General features: G+C 37.2%; 1 protein-coding gene across 8 annotated transcripts in view; it reads right to left on the bottom strand.

The window, feature by feature from the left end:
• Positions 1-5,536: 5,536 nt before the first annotated feature.
• Positions 5,537-17,512, bottom strand: part of INPP4B (inositol polyphosphate-4-phosphatase type II B) — an 855,034-nt gene continuing 843,058 nt past the window's right edge. For 3 of the 8 annotated variants that reach the window (XM_055550389.1, XM_055550393.1, XM_055550392.1), the window contains one exon: positions 11,498-12,879. In XM_055550389.1, coding sequence (XP_055406364.1) covers positions 12,705-12,879 — 175 coding nt within the window. In that variant the 3' untranslated portion in view covers positions 11,498-12,704. Of the gene's footprint in view, positions 11,445-11,497; positions 12,880-17,512 lie in introns of those variants that run through there. The other 5 variants (XM_055550387.1, XM_055550386.1, XM_055550388.1 and 2 more) reach the window with 3 other exon arrangements.

The following is a 17,512-nucleotide window of genomic DNA, read 5'->3' as shown; positions in this document are numbered from 1 at the left end:
ATGCAATTTTACAGTAAAGTAATTTTTATCAAAAGCAGGCTGCTTTTACTTTAACCCAAACTTTTAATGTTAAAGTTCCTGAAGGCTTTGTCTTAGGCTTTTTTTTTTCTTACTATATTTACTCCCCAGTTGAAATGGAGGTCCATTTCCCCCTCTGGCTTTTCCTCTTGGGAATTGATCTTTTCCAGTGCCATATAAGGGCTGTTCAGGTGACTCAGATGGTAAAGAATCCACCTACAATGCAGGAATGTCATGTTCAATCCCTAGGTTGGAAAGATCTCTTGCAGAAGGAAATGGCACTACACTCCAGTATTCTCGCTTGGGAAATCCCATGGACAGAGGAGCATGGCAGGTTACAGTTCATGGGGTCTCAAAGAGCCAGACACGACTTACAGACTAAACGATAACAACAAATGCCATAGAAAGGGAGGGAGATGTGTCCATTTCACCTGCCACAGAGGTGGACAGGGGCACAAAGGGTCCCTCAGAGCCTCCACCCAGGACACACTGATGGAAGAGAGTCCTTTCGGGGACTGATAGAATCATTGAGAGAGAAAGGGTTTCTTTCTTCTTGTGAGATGTATGCTGAAAATACTGTACTGGCAGAGACTTTCTGGAAAATTGCACTAAGGCATAGGAAAGAATAGCAAAAAAAAAAAACAAAAAAACACAAAAAACCATGATGGGAGCGGGTAGAGAGAGTGAGAGAGAGCTTGAGATAATGCAAATCATCACTTAAAGATTTAAACATCCTATAGCAGATGTGCCTATAACTCAACCCCTGTTCTTTTTCAGTTTGAGTCAAGAAATTGCTTTTTCATTTAAGCTGGTGAAATTTTTTTGTCACTTTCAGCCACCAAGTGCTGACTACTATTCTGAGTGTTTCTATTCATTTACTCACAATGACAGCTCACACTGCTCTTCTAGTCCCACTGTAGACTCGCCCTGGATCCACTTCCATACTTGAGTCTTGGCTTGGATTGGAGGAGTTAGGCAGCTGAACTTACCATGTTCAAAGCCAAACAACTGGCTTCCCCTCAAACCTACTCTTGTTCTCCTTTTTTTTTTTTTCATCTCAGTATGTTACCACCACTTTTCAGTGACTCAAGTCAGAAATTAAACTCACCTTAGTTACTTGGTCCCTGTACTCCCCCCCTCCCCCCCACCACCAGGCCATCAACAAGACCAGCCATTCTTAACTTCCTAAACATTACATAAGTTACTCTCTCTACTTTCAGTTTTTACTGTCTCATTCCAGTCCAACACCATCACTCATTGTATTGCAATAGCCTGCCAGTGACTCACACTTTCAGTTTTGATTTCCTATAATCCAGCCTCCACAGGCACCTGGAGTCAGCCTTTAAAAACATAAACTTAAGGCACTTTGATCTCCTGCTTGGAACCTTGTAATTTCTTCTAACTGCACATAAAACAGAACTTAAATCCTTTTTCCATAACTTTAATCTTGCATTCTCCATGCCCCATACTCCGTGGTTCTGGCACTGGCTTTACCACATTGTTTGTCTCTCTCTTCCTTTGGTTGGATAATTCTCCTCCTTTACAGCTTGACCACCTTTTATAAATCACCTACACCATTATTCTCTGTCAAAATTCCTAGATCATTTACTTCATATTATACAGATCACTCATAATCACTTATTGTCATTGGCTTTATTTTTTTTTTCAGGTCAAAGCTTTTATTTTATTTTATTTTTTAACTTTGCAATTAGCCTGGACTGTGAACTTCATGAATTTTAGACCCATGTCTCTTGTCTACCCCTAAACACCTGGATCCACCTTGTCTGCCAGCTACACAGACACTCAAAGTATCTTTTGGTTGTTTGTTTGAAGATTCTTTGATGTGGGCCATTTTTAAAAAGTCTTGTATTAAAAAAAAAAATAAAAAAAAAAAAAAGTCTTGTATTGAATCTGTTATAATATTGCTTCTGTTTTATGTTTTGGGTTTTTGGCTATGAGGCATGTAGGATCTTAGATCCCTCACCAGGGATCAAATCTGCACTCCCTACATTGGAATGTGAAGTTCTAACCACTGGACTATTGGGGAAGTCCCTGCAAAGGATCTTTTGAATGAATGAAAGATGGAAAAAATTAATATACAAATGAATGGATGGATGGCACAGGGTATATTACAGAAGAATTTGAATGGTGGAGACTAATTCTATTTAGAGTTATATGAGAAAATTGCTTTAGAATAAGAGACATGGGCAATTCCACTTTGAGCAATAGCTTTGGAAATGGTGAGAAGAAAGGAAATAGCCTCAGAGAAAACTTGGGAGAAAATCTGGGTGTCTGAGTGTGTGTGAGTGTGTATGTGTATGTGAAAGACACACAAACTCCTAGTGTATATATGTATGGAGGATAAACTGCAGGAGATAGATAGAAAATAAGCCTTGGAAGAGAAGATAAAGATATTCCAAATTGTGGATTTCACTGAATATCAAACTTCATTTAGTTTGAACAGAACTATGGTCATGAAGGTGGATGAAGAATGCATGTCAAGAAAATAGCTGTGGCCATGAAAGGGTGAAGTAGAAGATTTGAGAGATATGGCGGTAACATGGACAGACCTTAGTGACAAATGGAATATCATACGTCAACAGAGATAAGAGACGTAAAGCTGATTCAACCTTGTCAACCTTTGTGACAAGGATACAGATTCTGTTAGCAGAGACAGGAATCCAGGGAGTGCTGTGTGTAAACTGGGAAGATAGCGATGATATTAAATATATCGTAAACCATATACATACAGAAATAGGCAGCAGCTACTTGGAAAAGGTGGTGCTGAATTCCACCTGAAAAATCGAAGACAAATAAGTTAATGAGCAACAACTGCTACAAAGAAAAATGTATTGAATAAGTTCTATAGGCTGAGGGCATCAACCAGAGTTCACTGCTTGAAATGGAATCCTGTCATCTTTAACAGAAAATAATACAGTATATGCACTATGGGGAATTTGACATTTATATTATCATTGGAAAGGTTAGAGGAACTTCATGTCAGAAGAGGATTCTTACCAGGTTCCTGACATCAAGCCCCTTTGATCCAGCCTTCAGGAACCACCCCAGCCCACAAGTTAGGAAAATGCTATTGCTATGGCGGTCACCATGCTGAAGTTACAGTCATTGCCATTGGCAAGCTGCAGAATTGACGACAGATGTGGGAGTCCAGCTGCACTAACTCTCCACTTGGATGTGTCTGGGTGCCCACTTAGGTTCACAAGAGGTCAACACTTCCCATCCCTTGCCGTCTTCCTGCCACTTGTCTGATATGGCATTGGTGGGTGTCATTGGCAGAACCTGTAGGATACCCTGAAGTCTCAAGGGAAGGGAGCTGAGGAAATGTAGTTTTTAGTCTTCTGGCCCTTATGTTCCAGCAAGTGGGATTTCGGGGGCCTAAACCACAGTGGAAATGGAGGCTGAGGGCCAGCAGAGAAGACCCAGCACAGTGAGCATGGGGCATAGGGCTAAACATATGTGCTCTCACTCACTTTTCATTGAGAAATACTGCGTTAAGTCATACTGTTGAGACAGGTCTGGGATCTGGGACCCTTTGCTGCAGTGGTACAATGCTTGGAGCTGGACACAACTCTCCATGAGCAACAAAACACAAAGAAACTGTATGGGACTAAAAATAACTGTGCATGCACAGTTAGGACAAATTTTGGACAAAGATACAAAGATTCCAAAATACCCTACTACCATTTTCAAGAGTTTGGAGCAAAAGCAGGGTACTGCGCATGCCCCCTGCACTCAACACCACCAGAGGGGTGGGCAAAACACCTAAGCCACCCCTCCAGCCAGCCCCCTGGACACACCCCTATCCTCACACGATATAAAAAACAAGCTCAACCCCTCTGAGGAACAAGCAAGCAGGAAAACATTTTGTTTGCTCCAGCTCCCCCTTGTTGCAGTGAGGGCCCCAATAAAGCCTCGCCTGAATTTGTCTGGCCTTTGATCAATATATTGATTAAGGAGGCCAAGAACCCTGGTCAGTTAACATTATAACCCTCATTTTACAGATAAGAATCTGAAGGCAGGGAAACATTAAGTAACTTGACGTCTGTCTGCATTTAACAAAGTAGGGGAATCAGATTTGCATCCAGGCATTCGGACTCAAAAGCCCACATTCCTTAGCCCTGTCCTAGAATTTTCTCCTTAGAAATAATAATTGAAGACATCAAAGGAGCACATTTTGAATGAGAAAAGAACAATACTGAGTGCAGACCTTTGGGCAATCCTTCAATGTAGGAACCAAGCAGAGGAAACAGATCACTTAAATTCAAAGGTGAATTATCACCAAGAATGTGGTGGCTTATGATCTGTTTGAAAACTGAGAAGTTATCACTCTAGGCAAGAAGCAGATCATCAGCCTCACTGCTATTGTTTAATTCTGAAATGAAGGGCTATAGCAATAAACTCATGGCTTAGGAGAGAAGGGAGCCTTTGGTAGCTCAGTGTCATATTCTTGGTATTCTATCCCAGTGTGCTTTCCTCTCTCATTTTAACTTCTCAGTTAAAATTTATTTAAAAATCTGTTCTTGGGTCACCCTTACTCATCTGGACCGTTGAGAGAACAGAGAACTCAGTTTTTGTTGTTCTAGGGAGCCACAGAAGCATGACCATGTGGCTACTTTGGATTTTATGGTTGCTGGCTGAACACGCTCCAACTATATCCATCTACCCTCCCAACTTCCCTCTCGATAGCTCTGGAACATATTTTCTGAGTCCCTTGTACTCTGACTTCATGTGTGTATGTCATTTACAACACTCAAGGAACTTTTGCATGGGTGTTAAAGACAGAAGAGTATTCTTCCTTCACTCACGCTACCCTACCGGTTTTATGGCAGGTAGCATTTTGCTATAATTTGCTATGAATTGTTTCACCGTGGAGCTACGTCTAGTATTGTTCCTGATCAGATGTAGAAAGACACATTAGTATGAACATGTACTGATGATAATGACATTAGAGTTTCTTGCTACAGGATCAGATATGCTCTTGAATTCTCCAGATGGTAAAACTCCTTTCTTTCTTTACGTGTAGTCAACAGTCTCAGTTAAACTTTTTTTTTTTGCTATAACATGGAATTAAAATTCTTTGGGATTTACCTTCTACTATCAACTGCTATAATGAATTATAATTGATAAGATCCAAAGAGCCAATAAGGAAAAGTTATCTTATGTGCTCAAATGACTAATATAATCAGGATTGCAAAGATCAGTGATTTGCCCAAAGATGAAGCATCTGGTTCTTGCATCTTTTAAAATTATAGTTGATTTTAGTCTCATAGAACAGCAACCCTGAAAGATGCATTCTGCTATTAATAGTTACTAACCTAGTATCAATGTAAAATTTGCACTGCAATTACACTTCATCAGAAAATTAGTCTATTTTCTTTGAAATACTATTTAGGCTATGCTTCTGCTATTTCAATAAAGTTTTAGAGATTTCTACATTGACAAAAATGAAAAAAAATGTATAATTTGATATTTGAAATGAAAAAGACAGAAACATAAAAAATAAAAATCACATTTATTAAAAAAATATACACACAATGTACAATGAATATGGTTTACACAGAATAATAAAACAAAATGATATTTCTTCAAATGACAATATAAAGTGATCTAACCTATTTGTGCCTCATTTCCTAGGACTACACATTATTGGTTGACCCGGAATATATATTTAACATTAAAAGAAAACAAATGCAAATGTTTCAGCTAAGTACCACAAGAATCTGAAAATCACATATTAGGTTAAATAAAATAATAAAATATCCACAAGAGGGTATGTGTACAAAGGATTGCACATGTGAAGTGAAATGGGAGTGTCTATACAGTTACAGAAATGTGGCATCTGCCTTTTAAAATTTGAAAGCTCTCTGACATGAAATGGCTTTTTAATATTTATAGTGATATAAAAGCATCATAAGAGCTACTAATATGTAGATAACATAGCAATCTTGCTAATATTTGAGTCAATACTGCCTGCCAGTCAATAAAATTGCACCAAGTCATCAGTAAAGATGTACTGTTGAGCTGTGCCCTTGTATGACCTTAGAGTATTCTGATAATTTAGGAAGACTGTGAATGTTTCATACCATGAGTATGAAAGTGCAACATCTTAAAGACTAAAAGATAAGTGGCTCAGTGGTAACGAATCCACCTGCCAATGCTGGAGTTGCAGGAGACATCCCTAGGTCAGGAATATCCCCTGGAGGAGGAAATGGCAACCCACTCAAGTATTCTTACCTGAGAAATCCCATGGACAGAGAAACCTGGTGGGCTACAGCCCACGGGATTGCAGAGAGTTGGGCACGACTGAGCCACTGAGCACAGCATGAAAGGCAAGCAACATACGGTTTATCAGGCAACAACACTTTTAGCAGGTCTTCTCTCCTTTAATGTTCAGTCTCTCTGGGTACTATACTGAACTGTGAGTCATGTTTTCCTTTTTAAATTTAAAATTCTGACTATTCATGCAATCTATAAAAGTTCATGCTCAGGAGAGCCGATGGCACGTACGTATTTTAAGTTAATAATACCTTACAATGTTTTCCTACCTCCTTGATACAAATACTCAGATATGATTTGTTTCTTTGACATCAGAAATGCTTTAGATTTCCTCTTACATGCTTAGAAATAAAACTAAGAGTGTTTAATCTGCACTATAACTCAGAAAGAAAAAACCCAAATTTCCATACCTTAACTTTATACCTAATTGGCCTGCCATATTTTATCTAAAACATTAACTGCATTTTTTTATTCTTGAAGTTTTTGCTAGAGTTAACATCTGTTTGGAAAGTTGTAACTTAAATTTCTTCCAAAGAAACAAAAGATCTAATACATTGGTAGTTTCTTTATAAAGTAACGAAACGTAAATATGGAGGGGAAAAAAGCAAAACTCTTGCAGATTGCAGCTGGGCTAAATGAATGTGGATTCTGTGAATTTACCTAAAATTGTCAATCTACTATACAACTCTCAGCAAATTATTCTCTTCAGTAGCACATAATCTGTAAAGCCTCCAGCTATTAGAGATGCCTTGCGTTCAATATATTTGCTTTACTCTGCAACTGCTAATCACAGTTTTTCTCAGACCAGTTTCTTAAACCTGTGATGAAAGTTGATTTATTTCTCAAAAGATTATAAAAGGTGGCCTGTATGTTGAACTAAACCACTGATAGACCATCCTGTTTGGAAATCAAACACCTAAACATTTGTGTGATTTAGCATGCTGCCAGAGTTTAATTTGTTTAATCTAACAGTTTGGTTTCCAATTGAGCTATATTTATTAGAATCTGGGCCTGATAGTATGTTACTGCTTTTCCAGCTTTTAGCAAACACTAAAACTATAAACTTAAAAACTGATATTGAAGTGCATTTTTAGTGATTTTCTAATTAGGCTAACATTTCCCTGAATTTTGCCTGAAGTTGTTATTGCTTACACAAAAGCTGCCTTGCTGAGATTTCCCTTGCAGAACATCATAGAGAGATAATTTTTATCTATTTATTTTTAAAAATTTTACTTTTTGGCCACACAGCGGGGCATTAGTTCCTTGACCAGAGATCCAATCTGTGCTCTGCGAATTGGAAGCATTGAGTCCAGTGGAGTGGAGCAACTGGGCCACCAGGGGAGTCCCCAAGAAATACATTTTTAAATGAATTGTTATGACTGTTTTAAATATGAATAAACATAAACAGCAAATATTACTTATAGTCTAACAGGAGTCTTTAAAGAGGGCATAAATCAAGACAAAACTGTAGCCATCTGAAGATGACTGCACTTGGTATCATTTTAATAATTTAATACGGCTTCCAATTATTGATTATTTTCTGGAGAAAAAGTGATTGCGGCATCCAGCTTTGTGCTGGTTTTCCAGGAATTCAAAGTATGGGTTGGTAGCATTTGGCAGTTTCTGGGGTGTAACACCCACCATGGTCAATTTCAAGCTACCTATGTGATGTTACTGCATGCAGAGTCAGGAAGTGAGGCCCAGTTAGTACATTATAAATATCATGTTTCCACCGGACAGATACAATTGGCATAAATAACCTCAGCAGCAGGTATAAATAGTATAATATAGTAAAATATTTAGGTTTCATTAAGCTTTGATGATCATTTTTAATAAGATTTATTCAATTGTGTTCTGTAATTTAATATTTAATGATGGTTGTGTTTTGAAAACTGGCTTACAGAATTTAATGGTCAAGTACTGTGAGTCAGGACCAGCCAATTTCTAGCACACCACTATTATTCTCCTCTTAGCACCTAGCAGACTTTACATAAGAGGGACTTGGGTTTGCTTGGGAAGAGAAGCATGAATCTTCTCTCCCACTGTCTTATTCTTAGGCAAAATACCATACTTAGTTGAGAGAAAAAAGGGAAGTATCTCCCACCCAGATGCTTGCTTTTAAGACCTCACATCCTCAGAACAAGAGGTCATAGTCTTGTAAAGACTGGAGCTTAATTACCTGGCGTCCTGCTCTCACTGGGCAGCTGGTCATTTCAGTACAAGCTGTCAGCAGGATCAGATAGCTGCTCTGACTCATGGGACTACTGGATCGACCAAACTATTTACATCAAAGGATCGTTTGGGCAGAGTGTTGATAAAACCCAAGGTAATAATGACAAGAAAGAAACAACCGCACAAGCAATAGATGCAAAGGTACATCTAAAATACGCGTTTGCTTCAGTAGAATATTTCAAACTTTTACGTTCAGCTGTTCTGCAGAACATTTTTCAGGCTCTGGATCTTTGGTCACTGGGTCAAACATACATAGGATTGCACTTTCCCTTGCTTTTAAGTACGTTTTCTGTAGGACTTTGTAAATAGCTAATCCTGAAGTGTTATCTACTTTTGATGACATCAGAGGGCAAACATGTTTTTGAGCAAAAAAATTATCTTGTTTGGAAATGTTTTCTTGGTTCAGTGTCTGGCTCAACGTGATCTCTTAAAACAAGAATGACTGGTGCATCTTTTAAATGAAAATGGAAGCAGAAGAACATGACTGAGCCCGTGTTTATGCAAAAGAGCTTTTAAAACTTTTAGTATAACATTTTCTCTTTGATTTAGAAAGGTTTAGTAATTTAAGAAATAATGAAGTAGTTTTCCAAGGATACTTGAAATATCTCTCAGGAAAGGGGTGACATTATTGTTGCTACGAAAAAACATTTGCTTGATGAAATCTACTTTTAGAATATGAACAAATATAGGTTTCCAATAGGGGAATGCAGAAAACTGTTAATAATAAATGAGAAAATACATTACCTTCATTTGTATTACAGTAAGTTCTACTCTTTGAGAACTTCTATAATAGTACTTCATAAAAAAGAAAAAGAAAACACTTTGAAATGTCTTCCACAAATAGAAAACCCTACTGTTGGTTTTCTGGTTAATAAATATTCTTTCCATATTTGAATCAAGAGGTTTCATTTTAAAAAATACAAACAAAAACTATTGTTCATAAGAATATTTAGAAGATGATAAATCACTTAGGGTAACTTGGAACTCAAGACTGCCATCTGATATACTGAATGTGGCTTCACAGTTACTCAAGGGAATCACTGTCATACCAACTGCTTTACCTTAAACCAATGGGATAATGAAAATAACCATAAATCCTACCATTTTAAAATGAAACTGAAGAATTCAAAGATTATATTTACTCATTGAAATTGAGAATGAGGTATAAAGGAGAACAAGATAACCTGTCCATGAATATATCCACAGCACACAGCATCTTTACATGAAAAAGGCTGTAAATATTTTGACAACTGCCTCAAGTATAATGCCCACAAGTCCTTAACTAAAATAACAGATTGACAATTCTAGCATTAAAAGCCTCAGAGGGTTATTTAAAATTGCAGCAATTTGAAAAGCCCAACATGAGCCTGGAGATCTGTTTGGAATCTTTATTTCAATAGGTATCTTGATTGAGGAGCTATCCTATCAGCTAGGAAAGCTACAGATGATTTGTTGAATGTGGTCATTGCTAAGAGGTGTCTATGTAACAGGTCTTTGGCATTTCCAAGGGAGACTGATGCTCTGGATCGCATGCTCCTCTGATGAGAAAGGAAAGCATATACATTCTTAAAATAGGGAGAAAATAAATGTCATTTGTTTAGACCTTTGTACTTTAAGTTTCAATTACAGCAATACATGTCAAGGCCTATTTAGTATCCTTCCCAAATTTTCATGTATATATTTAGGGTGGCAATTTACAGATCAGATAAGCTACAAGGTAAGAAGGGATTGTAACCAGGGTTCTCAAATCATCCAGCTGAGTAAGTGGGGGCCTATCTTCCTTGTACTTTAGCCATTTATAATATTTATAATGTTATACATGAGGATCTCTAAGGCAATGTCTGATTTGCAGTTTTAGGAAACTTATGGTGTTATTTTACCAAGTAAGGGCAAATTTGAAATTCAGTTTAAGAGAAATAATTGTTTTGGTTTATCATTAATTATGGTAACATAAGTTTTAAAAGGTTCATTCACATATACTAATCTATGCCAGGCAATGCATAGTTACATCATTGACTGATACATATTAAGATAAATGCTAGAAAACACCTCAAAGATATTTTACAGTCTTTCATGAACTTGACTACATGAAGTTTAGGCTGATGGGGCAAATCAATCCAAGTCAGAGTTTTGAAAAGATACCATGTTTTCAAAAAGTATTTTTATTGCTTTATTAACACTGTCCGTCAACATTTTTAGGAGGACCAGTCACACCTTCACAGGATGACAAAGTCTTTACAAACACATAGGAACTGCTTCTGTAGTCAGGTTCACAAGTTAACACTCCCTAATTTCCATTCACTAGAAAAATATTTTTAAAGCCCACAAATGGGCTCTCAGGTTGTATATGAGAAAAGATGGGAAATATCTCAAAGCCTCTCTCCTTGACACTCTCCTATCATCGCTTTGGAGTGGAGAATGCCACTCTCTGAATCACCTGCAGAGCCCCTGAAGCAACTTAGGTTTTCTCAGAATGTCTTTCATTAAAAATCCCATGAATGAAACGTACACTTTTTGAACTGATCTCAACCAGCGAGAATCAATACATAGAAGCTTGGAACTAGAAACACAATATGATTTAAGATTTGTTTAATGGATTTCTTTCAGAGTCATATGCTGATAACTAACTCAAGAAATCCCTAGATTTGGGTGAACATTCCTGATCACCCCCCTCCACAAATTCATGACAATGAAAACAGAAAAACGGTGGAGATTTTCCAACGGAAGCGTATTTGTGTTCCTGTTTATTTACATGTTGGTAAACTTAGGTGTCAGCTTTTCCATAAGTCCCCTCTGGAGGTCTGTAGTACTTGGGGAAAGCCATCAGCTGTAGCATGTTGAAAGCATACTTCCTGCATTTGATATTCTTCAGTACATTTTCTATGCGGCATCCTTCTCTGGTGAAAGGGAAAAAGCACAACTTCATGAAACACAGAATAAATAAATATGCTTTATTTGTTCAATGCAGAGTTGCAGCAATAGTCCGAGTAAAAATAACAAAGATTCAACTCTACATTTTTTTTTTCACAAATGATGATACATCTTACAAAATTAAATCCTAGGCCAGGCCCAATACCATTATTGCCCTCGGAAAAAAGATGAGTAGAGTCCCTTTGCTCTTAACATATATTTAAGGTTTAATAAACTCTTTAAATATAATTTGATCCACAATACAGCTTCATTTTCATTTCATAAATATATCTGCCTTTTTATAACTTTTCCACAAATGAATGTCTCAGTCTCTTTAAAACACATGAACATCTACACGTAGCCCTAAGGATGTAGGTTCTAGGAATAAGGCATTTAATTAAGTCTGGCCCTATAGATTTTTAAAGGAAAGTTTCATCTCTATTTGACTGCATTATTTTAGCTGTGCAACGAGGAGTAAAATGGCTTTCCAAACAGCCTGGTCCAAGTCTCAGCTTTATCAAGAGGAGTGCTTGTGTACAGATAGTACAAAAGTCACAGGTGCTGAAAATGGGGCATCCAGACACAAACAAGACTTGGTTAAAAAGAATAGAAAAGTACACTGAAAGCCAAATCAACCCAAACCATAGTTACAAATGGATTCATTTAATTACAAAACAGAAATAGCCATTCTCTCCAGAAAGTTACTTGACAGAAAAAACGTTAATTGCAGCAAAGAAATCACAGAACTAACAGGTTAAGAAATCGAACAGAGGGTTCTATCAGCTGACGGCGACAATGGGATCAGCACAGTGGAAATCGAGTCTGGATGGAAGGAACCTCCCACATCTGTAGGACTTGTCTCAGGGTTCCGGGGTGTTGTGCAAATTCAGTCTTAATTTCTTTAAATAAATGGAAATGGGAAGAGGAACAGGAGGTGCAGAACTTCAAGCTTTCAGGATTCTGTTCTTTGTCTAATTCCAAAGACAGGAATTTAAAAATTCTTCTTGAGCTAGTTAACAGTTGGGAAATGCTTTTCCATGAACAAAAAGAGCGAAATAATTCACTTAATGCATAGTACCTCTTTTCTTTTAGCTTTTAGGAAAAACAAATAAAACACAATTCAAACATTTGCTTGTTCTTTTTTTTTTTTAAATTCTGTGAATCTGAAAATGTAGAAATTACAGCATTGTCCCCATAATTTAAAGTCCATTGTCAGTTGTAGAAAAGAAAGGAATGCAACATAAAACTTATTGGTATTTGGCTAAAAGTAATGCAAGACTTAAAATAAGCCACACAACCAGCAGGTGTGAGCTGACAAGCAGCAAGGCGACAGGATAGAAGTGTCGAGAAGTTGGCTTGTTATCAGTTAGACAGCCTGTTTCAGGATCGTCAGATTCATTCAGTGCTCCCTGGGTTTGTCTGCTGTTAAACAGGGAGGGGGGGGCAGGGAGTTAGGGGAGAAAAGAAAATAGTATAGCATTCACACAGTAAAGAAACTCAACCTTAGATATCCTGAAATACAACACATTATCTTATATCATACAGAAGTTTCAGATGAAGTTTTTATGCTAAATAGACCCAAATGCATCCCGTGTACTTTTTCTACCTGGACTACAGTGACAAATACATTAAAAAAATGAAAATTTTTTTTGCTTTTTGTGCAGAAAGGAAGAGAGAGATGCTACGATGATATTCACATGGGGCAAATATATATTTTGCCCCAAGGAAAAATTCAAGAAGCATAACAGCACCGATAGAGAACATGACATGGATTAAAGTATGGCCTTTAAAAAATAATCTGATAAATCAATACATCTTTGGAAAATGAAATGAGAAACATGGTATGTAGTGAAGGAAACATGTGTTTGGCACATTCAAACACACCATCTATTGTTTCTGTACCTATATAATGTATTTAAAGTTATAAAAATGATTTATGGAAATGGCTTGGTATTTTAAATGAATTAAACACCTGACATGTCATCCTTGCCAGCCATAAGATTAGTTTAACAAAATCTGACTCAGCACCCTTCTGTTGGTTCAGCTCATAAATTATGTTGTCTCCCGCTTATCTTCCTAAAATGAGGCCAAATATATTTCCTATAGACTCCTGAGCTTAAAGGAGATTCATATTTGCAGAGTGACATGTCAAAAAAGAAAAGATTCTAAATTTCCAGGTTGTGTGTTTTCTGTGTAAGTGAAAAACGAGCATTTGTAATTGGGCTGAAATGCAGTTCCAATTATGCCATATTTGAAACATGCCATACTGATGTGAGTTGAAAACACAAATTCTTTTCTATGGTATAGTTCATCAGTATTCAGAGTATTCAGACTTTCAGTCACTCAGTTGTCAAGGCATTTTTGATCTCTATCAGCTCCTCCAGGTTTTAAAGCAGAAAAACAGGGGTTGCTCAGTCTATGAACAGTGCTATGTATGCAAAGGTACCTTCTAAACAAGCCCCTTGCCATCCGTGACCCCTTTTCAACCAGTGGCAGCCTCTGAAAACCCCCTACACAGAGATTTTTGACCTGGTGTCCACTACAACCAGTGGCCACATGTGGACAAACAGCAGTCTTGATGATTTTCAACAGTGATCTGCCTCCATTTAAATCAGTCATGCTGGGCTGGGTTCTAGTGTTCCCTTGTTGTTGGGTGAAGACCTACGGGTTTTGTAGCCAGTGACAAAGTGAACTACTCTTATCTGGAAAACGAGTAGTTTATTGTGTGAAATGGAGTACTATTTAATTCCTATTTTCAGTTGCATTTGGTTACTTGTTCAACTTTCAACTGCTTACTAGGTAGGAAATATGTAGTAGATTTTAAAGTATGGATACTCCCCCACCTTTATCCCTTGGTATCCACATGTGGGAATGGGAGATTGGGATTGACATATATGCACTCTTGATACTATGTATAAAATAGATAACAAATGAGGAAATACTGTATATTCCAGGGAAGTCCACTCAGTGCTGTATGGTGAACTAAATGGGAAGGAAATTCAAAAAAGAGAGGAGATATATATATATATATATGTACAGCTGATTTACTTTGCTGGACAACATAAGCTAACATGACGTTGTAAAGCAACTATTGTTCAATATATGTTTTGTGGGAGGTGGGAGGGAGGTTCAAGAGGGAGGGGACGTATTGCACACTTATGGCTAATTCATGTTGATGTTTGACAGAAATCCAACCAATATTGTAAAGCAATTATTTTTCAATTAAATTTAAATGAATTAAAAAAATAAGATATGGATACCTTTGAATGTGACTAACAAAAGCTTTCTTGTCCAATATTATTTCTCTAATATCATCTTTACTAACACTCACTCCTGTCCACTATTAAGATGAAGGTTATCTGTGGCAAATTAACTTTGTTATAACCTTGGTTCCTTTCCAATGATTCTTGTTAAGAGAGAAGTACAGAGTCTCATGTATCATTTACCTATTATCTACTATTATCTATCATAATATAAATATTACATTCTGATTACAAATTAAGGTTAAATATTAACCTCAGTCTATCAATCATATTATAGAAACGCTTTCTTTTTCCCAGTGGGTTACCCATTGACAGGCTCCAGCTGAGGCACAGACAACTGGTCAACAAGGAAGTTGAAACAATTTTCTAACAATCTTTACTTCAAATGCAAGGGACTCATTCACACCAGATGGCTTTTTTTTCCCTACAATTGCCAGGGTACATTTATTATCTTCCAAGTCTTCTTGTTAAATATGCCTTCCAAGTCAAAGTACCACCTTAAAAGATTGGGTTCTTTTGAGGGGTAGTTTTATCATTGAATTAATTTGTTGCTTACTAATTCTAGTCTCAGGAGATTAGAATAATATATTAAAAATGCCTTTGACATAGTCTTTCTATTCTTCAGCTGAAAGCAACATAGCCTATAAGCTGCCACAGCATGTAGAGCTTGAGGCCCTGACTATGTCACCCAGGGGGTACAGATGCTCTTGGGGCTGCTTTCCTGCTTCCTGCTAAGAACAGCACAAATGTTTATTTCTTCAGGGCCACAAATGAATTTTTCAGCACTCTGCAAGTGTAAATGCAAAGGATGTGCTAAGTAATAATATTAGTAATTTCCTCCCTGGGAGATTATGACAAATAATTAATTAGTGGCTGCCTGGCATGGCATCCTGACAACCCAGTGTCATTAGCTTTAGCCATCAGTGACGGGTAGATCACCATGGAAGCAAATCACGATGGCGTCTCCACTGAAAATGTGACATGATGAGACATTTAAGGGCAGTTACTGAATCTGCAGGATAGAAAATGATTTTTTTTTTCTTCAAAGACCTGTCAAAGCAATCACTTAAAATAGAAACAAGTAAAAATGCGTCTCATTCTTAAACACATCACTGCCTACATGAGGAGACATTTCCTTAAATAAAACCCAACGTATGTTGACTTGATATTTGGTTATTTCCCCCTCTTTTCTATCACTGATTACTGCTGTATCCTAGATCACAAGGCTGACAAGTCCCCCACTATAGGTATCCTCTCAAATCATTCAGATCTCTGAAAATACAAGGTAGAGTCTTCTTATCTCCCCCTGCTGGGTAATTATTCATGAATAATGTTGCTATTTGATATTTTATTCCTTTAACCACTGTAGCTCTTCAAGCTCCCACAAAGGAAAATTAGCAATTAAAACTGAATTGAAAAATCTTTCCTTCTGACCAGAGAGCTGATTTCCTCCCATGCTAAAATGAGACCATTTCATGTTTAATTACATTCAAGTTCAGAGTTATAGGCATAGCATCTTGAAATGATGAGCCAAGATTTTAGAGCCAATATCTCACTGGGCTTTATTTGAGTCCACATTCATCTGATAAGTCGATCTTAATAGAGCACCATGTTTCAGGCTCTAAAATGTTGGATTGTGTCAGATTTTAAACTGGCACACCTGTGTAGAGATGAATATAATGTAGGTCTTTATCAATAAGAGATTTGAGAATGGTATCTACATCATAGAACAGGAGATTCTCAGACGCTAAGTGACTTTAAGAAGACTTCAAGTTGAATTACACATTTTATAGATGAGAAAATAAATTTAAAGGCTTTGCCTAGGCTTCGACAACAGTAAGTTGTAAGAAAAAGGATCCTGAGAATGTAGTTTGCCTAGTTCACGCTGCTTATATGATAGTCTGGTAAAATAAGGGGAGAAGGATTTTTTGCTTGCAGTTTAGATTTAGGTCCAGTTTTAAATATAATGACTCAAAATACACTTAGATGTCAAATTACCAAAACTTTCCAAAAATTTAGCTTATAATTAGAATATTGAAAGTAGATTTCCAGGACATCTTTTTTTAAAAAAACTGTGCAATTGTTTAAATATGGGTGGGGGGAGTGTTTTAATAAAAGAATATCAAGGTTGCGATAATTTCCACTGGCTTAGAAGCAAGACTGGGCTTCCCACAGGGCACTAGTGTTAAAGAACCTGCCTGCAAATGCAGGAGAAGTAAGAGACGTGGATTAGGAAGATCCCCTGCAGGAGGACATGGCAACCCACTCCAGTATTCTTGCCTGAAGAATCCCATGGACAGAGGAACCTGGTGGGTTATGGTCTATGAGGCTGCAAAGAGTCAGACACAACTGATGTGACTTAGCATGCATGCAGAAGCAGGATTAGCTTTTGTAGCCACTGAATCCTCAGAAACATTTAAATTGCTTTCTTCATTTTAACTGGATTTCAGAATCTAATACAAAATACATGTTACCCACAGGAAAACCCCCTAAATTAGGAAATTTCTCAGAAGACATAAGACTATGTCACTGTTTGGAGTGTCCAGATAATAGAATGTTTTCAATAATCATAGACAAGTTTGCTATAAAAGAGAGAATGAAACTAGAACACTTTCTAACACCATACACAAAAATAAATTCAAAATGGATTAAAGATCTCAACATAAGACCAGAAACTATAAAACTCCTAGAGGAGAACATAGGCAAAACACTCTCCAACATACATCACAGCAGGATCCTCTATGACCCACCTCCCAGAATATTGGAAATAAAAGCAAAAATAAACAAATGGG

The sequence above is a fragment of the Bubalus kerabau genome, chromosome 16 (assembly GCF_029407905.1).
Source record: "Bubalus kerabau isolate K-KA32 ecotype Philippines breed swamp buffalo chromosome 16, PCC_UOA_SB_1v2, whole genome shotgun sequence".
Classification (NCBI taxonomy): Eukaryota; Metazoa; Chordata; class Mammalia; order Artiodactyla; family Bovidae; genus Bubalus; species Bubalus kerabau.
The sequence above is the reverse complement of the archived record's forward strand: the minus strand, read 5'-3'. Positions and strand labels throughout refer to the sequence as shown.